The 5,000-nt window shown below is 40.2% G+C and overlaps 2 protein-coding genes across 2 annotated transcripts in view; one reads left to right on the top strand and one right to left on the bottom strand.

Moving 5' to 3' along the window:
- The window catches only part of LOC119597909 (probable glutamate receptor), a 7,613-nt gene extending 5,627 nt beyond the window's left edge, over window positions 1–1,986 (top strand). The window contains exon 5 of the mRNA XM_037947576.1: window positions 1,489–1,986. Within this exon, the coding sequence (XP_037803504.1) occupies window positions 1,489–1,696 (208 nt within the window). The 3' untranslated portion in view covers window positions 1,697–1,986. The remainder of the gene's footprint in view (window positions 1–1,488) is intronic.
- A 1,307-nt stretch (window positions 1,987–3,293) lies between these two features.
- Window positions 3,294–5,000, bottom strand: part of LOC119598010 (acid-sensing ion channel 1-like) — a 26,195-nt gene continuing 24,488 nt past the window's right edge. The window contains exons 12-13 of the mRNA XM_037947658.1: window positions 4,607–4,812; window positions 3,294–4,004 (exon numbers count right to left, since the gene is read on the bottom strand). Of these exons, the coding sequence (XP_037803586.1) occupies window positions 3,828–4,004; window positions 4,607–4,812 (383 nt within the window). The 3' untranslated portion in view covers window positions 3,294–3,827. The remainder of the gene's footprint in view (window positions 4,005–4,606; window positions 4,813–5,000) is intronic.

The following is a 5,000-nucleotide window of genomic DNA, read 5'->3' as shown; positions in this document are numbered from 1 at the left end:
CCCCCGACACTTGACCTTTCACAATCTTCCGCCTTCTTATAGCACTAATAATGTCGATCATCGCCAGAGCTTGTGTGGGGCCACTTTGTGTTTGCAAACTGTCGTTGGACTAGTTCCATGGTTCTTACTAATTGTGTGCTGTGCGCGAAAGAGAGAGAGATAGATAGATAGATAGATAGATAGATAGATAGATAGAGAGAGAGAGAGAGAGAGAGAGAGAGAGAGAGAGAGAGAGAGAGATCCATGTTGCTCAAAGATTTACTCTGTTGTAAGTGAGGGGAAGGAAAGAGAGGGAGGGAGAGAGGGGGAGGGAGTAAGAGGGAGGGAGAGGGAGAGGGAGGAAGATAGAGAGGGAGGAAGATAGAGAGGGAGGAAGAGGGGAAGGGAGGAAGAGGGAGAGGGAGGAAAAAGGAGGAAGAAGGAGGAAGAGGGAGAGAGGGAGAGGGAGAGGGAGAGGGAGAGAGAGAAAGAGAAGAGAGAAAGAGAAAGATATATATATATATATATATATTATATATATATATATATATATATATATATATATATATATATATATATATATATATATAGAGAGAGAGAGAGAGAGAGAGAGAGAGAGAAGATAGAGGAGAGAAAGAGGTGAGAGAGAGAGAGAAGAGATAGAGATGAGAGAGAGAGAGAGAGAGAGAGAGAGAGAGAGAGAGGGAGAGAGAGAGAGAGAGAGAGAGAGGAGAAGAGGGAGAGAGGGAGAGGGAGGAAGAGGAAGAGGGAGAGGGAGAGGGAGAGAGGAGAAGGAGAAGGAAGAGTATGTGTTGTTGTGTGTGTGGTGGATGAGGAGAGAGAGAGAGAGAGAGAGAGAGAGAGAGAGAGAGAGAGAGAGAGAGAGAGAGAGAGAGAGAGAGAGAGAGAGAGAGGAGAGAGAGAGAGAGAGAGAGAGAGAGAGAGAGAGAGAGAGAGAGAGAGAGGAGTCAAAGAAAATACAATGCGGAAAAAATCTAAATGTGACACCGTCTTCTCACCTACCAACGTATTAGTCATTACGACTGACCGATCTCATTCTCCGCGACACTACTTGTAACTCATACCCTTTGACTCACCCGCCTCTTCCCAACCCAGACCTAGGAGTAAGATGAAATATGAATCAAAGATACATTATATTCGTTCTATTACAAGTGGATTAGAATGTGTCTCCGAAGTGTTAATTCATCTTTTGCTTGTCCTCTTGAATCTTTTATCGGCTCGTCATCAGCACGCCACCTCTGCGTCCTTCATCTCTCCCTGACTCATCGCTGACTCATCCCCTGACTCCCCGGCTTAGATTGCTTTAAGAACTGACGCAGCCTTATCTCCATATCACCCATTGACCCAGTGCCTCTTCCTCACCCCTTTCGACTCGTTAAGCTCACTCACGTTTTTGGATCCTGTCTGACTCGTTGACCCCCTTTGACCCAACCTGCCCTCCTCTTTGCCTTCCTGACTCACGCGACCCCCTCTGACTCTCCGGCACAGCGTCCTGGACCTCCTCTCCGGGGGGATACTGACGAAGTGGTGGCAGGAACTGAAGGTGATCAGCGCCGACTGCAGTGCCCTGGAGACGGCTCCCATCGAGCTTAAGACGGTGCTCACTCCCTTCCTACTGCTGGCCCTCGGGATGCTGGTGGGAGTGGGCGTCTTGGGCGGTGAGCGTCTCGCCTCGAGGTCCATGAGGGGCGTTTAAGTGGAAGGGAGAATATCTATGCGCCTGCTTGTCTGTCTCCCTATCTATCTATCCATCTGTGTATCTCATATCTATCTATATGTGTGTGTAAGTATATTCAAATACATTTCCATCTGTGTCTGTTCATCTATCTGTATGTCTATCTACTTGATACTATGAATATGTTTGTGTAACTATATTCAAATATATATCTGTCTTTTCATCTATGTATGTGTCAGTCTACCTATGTGTTTGTACAATGTATGCAAAATTATCTCCCTCTATCTTTGTCAATTTTTTTTTTTTTTACATCTATCTGCCTCTCTCCCTCTCTCTCTCTCTCTCTCCCTCTCTCTCTCTCTTCTCTCTCTCTCTCTCTCTCTCTCTCTCTCTCTAACTATCTATCTATCTATCAATCTATCTAGAAATAGAAAGAGAGAGGCAGATAGAATATTTATTCGGATGTGCATGTATAGGAATAATGTCGTATTATTGGACTGTTTTTTTTATACCCATACACACACGTATATATATTTATATCTCACACCAGTATCTGTAATGATGTTTTTTTTCTATTTCGAATAAATCACGTTACACTAATATTCCTCCACGGATTTTCCTTGGCCCTAAAACGTGATTACACCGCAGAAGCGAATGAAAGGCAGAGAGGAGAGGCAGAGAGGAAGGCCTGCGCTGGGCGGCTCACGGCGGGAGTTATGTGAATCCCGGTCACTGTTAAAAATATTTTTTAGGAGGGAATGAAAGCCGTTTATTTCATGATATCCGATTTATTCATGTATTCACGCTACTAGCTATATATGTTTTTAGGAAAAAATAAGTTTTTTTTTTTTTATATATATAATATCCGACTTATTCATGTACACATAACTGCTTTAATTGTCTTAGTTAATCTTATAAAGATAAATCTAAGAATTTCACCGACCTTCATTTACCTAAGTATTTTGTGTAGAAAATTTCCTATCATAGATTGTCACGAACTTAGTACCATTCTTAGATGTCGGTAAAGTATATATATATATATATATATATATATATATATATATATATATATATATATATATATATTATATATATATATACATAGTATATATATATATATATATATATATATATATATATATATAATATACATAATACAGATATATATACATCATAATAACACAAAACTATACATATACAACACACATAAACATATACGAACACACACACACACACACACACACACACACACACACACACACACACATATAATATATATATATATATATATATATATATATATATATATATATATATATATATATATATATATATATATATATATATATAATATACATACATATATGTGTGTGTGTGTGTGTGTGTGTGTGTGTGGGTATGAATATATAAAAATAAGTAGATAAAACGTGCAATAAATTATAATTATATATATATATATATATATATATATATATATATATATATATATATATATATATATATATATGTATACATATGTGTGTGTTTGTTCGTGTGTGCGTAAATATGTTTTTTCTTAATTCTTACTTTCTTATATGTATGAAATTTATTTAATCTAATATCTTATCATCATCTCGTACCTTTACATTTCTGACTCTTACTGCGAATCACACACACACACACACACACACACACACACACACACACACACACACACACACACACACACACACACACACACCACACACACACATTTTTTTTTCTCAAAGTGTGGAACATAATCTTTGCTCTCAACAGAGTTCCTTCTTGCGAAATTCCCATATTACTTTTTTTCGTGAAGAGCAAGGTAGTTTGTATCAAATGATGTTATTCATAAGTTGAAGTGAAATACTGGGTTATGGCAACGAATGAAAATAGATAAATAACAAAAAGTGGTAAGTTAAATAATATAAAAATCACGATATTAACTTACATGATAAAAATCATCCAAAAAAAGAAAAAAACTGAGAAAAACAAAACGTGAACACATAATAACAATTCAAACAGCAGATGAATAACAAGAAAAAGTGAAAAAAGGAATATGAATGAGAGTGAATCTCTTCACAATACAAGACATTCATTCTCGCTCAAACCCTTCTCTCCCTTCGTCGCAATGAACGGGTTCAGGACAAAGTCAACCCATCTGCAGCCGAGGCCCCTGCGGCAGGAACTTCATGCCCACGACTTCCACGAACTCGATGAAGGTGAGGACGGAGGCGCCCAACAGCAGGCCGAGAGTGCCGCCGATGTCGCAGAGGAGGGCGATGGCGCCGTACGCGATGTCTTCGGACACTTCGTCGTAAGTCAGGTCCTGTGGGGGAGAGAGAGAGGGAGTGGGGGGAGAGGGAGAGGAGAGGGAGGGAGAGGGAAGGGAGGGAGAAGGGCAAATTAATACTATTATTTCTGGTGGTGGCAGTCCTCTTTACTTCAACAAAAGAAGGAAGAATGTAACAGAAAAACCAAGGAGCTCTTAGATGATGACATTAAGATCAACCAAACATTGCTACTCATCATGATAATTTCAAGCACCTCTTCAGTGGCACAGAAGTTTTTTCTAAACAGTTTGTCTCTCTCTCTCTCTCTCTCTCTCTCTCTCTCTCTCTCTCTCTCTCTCTCTAGATATATATGTATATATATATATATGTATATATATATATGTGTGTTGTGTGTGTGTGTGTGTGTGTGTTTGTGTGTGTGTGTGTGTGTGTGTGTGTTTATCTATATGTTTGTATGTAATTCCTCTGAGAAGACTGATAATCTATTCAAAACACGAACAACGCTGTATCCCCCCAGAAAATCAGAGGACCTTCTCAGCCAGTGTACCATGTAAAGCCTGTTCCAAGATGCAACAACCCAACACCATCACCTGCGATGGCACTAAGCGCCACGCAGATCACTTTCCCCTTTGATTACCTGAAAGAAGACCCTGAGTTTGGCTGACTTGCCGGAGGTCTTCGCAGCCTCCGTGTAGGTCGAGTAAATGTCCTCGTTGCACTGTTTGAGACAGTTGCACTTGACATGCGACCATCCGCCGTAGAAGAGGAGGTCCTGCTCTTTCTCAATGGCCAGGCGGTACTGCTCTGGGGTTCTGCAGGGCTCGCCGGTCGGGGCCACGGACGCTACGGGGAGGAAACATTCGGTCATGGGTACGTCGGCCATCAGTCTCTGCCGTGTGGCAAGGACGATTGAAAAAAAAATCAATTTCAACCATTATGAAGTGATTTGAAGAGATCTCATCCTTCAATAAAGTTTGATAATTTCAAATTACATATTTTTCTCTCAAGGCAGCCAAATGTTAAACAGAAAA

This window comes from Penaeus monodon, chromosome 40 (genome assembly GCF_015228065.2).
Source record: "Penaeus monodon isolate SGIC_2016 chromosome 40, NSTDA_Pmon_1, whole genome shotgun sequence".
In the NCBI taxonomy this organism is placed as follows: Eukaryota; Metazoa; Arthropoda; class Malacostraca; order Decapoda; family Penaeidae; genus Penaeus; species Penaeus monodon.
The sequence above is the reverse complement of the archived record's forward strand: the minus strand, read 5'-3'. Positions and strand labels throughout refer to the sequence as shown.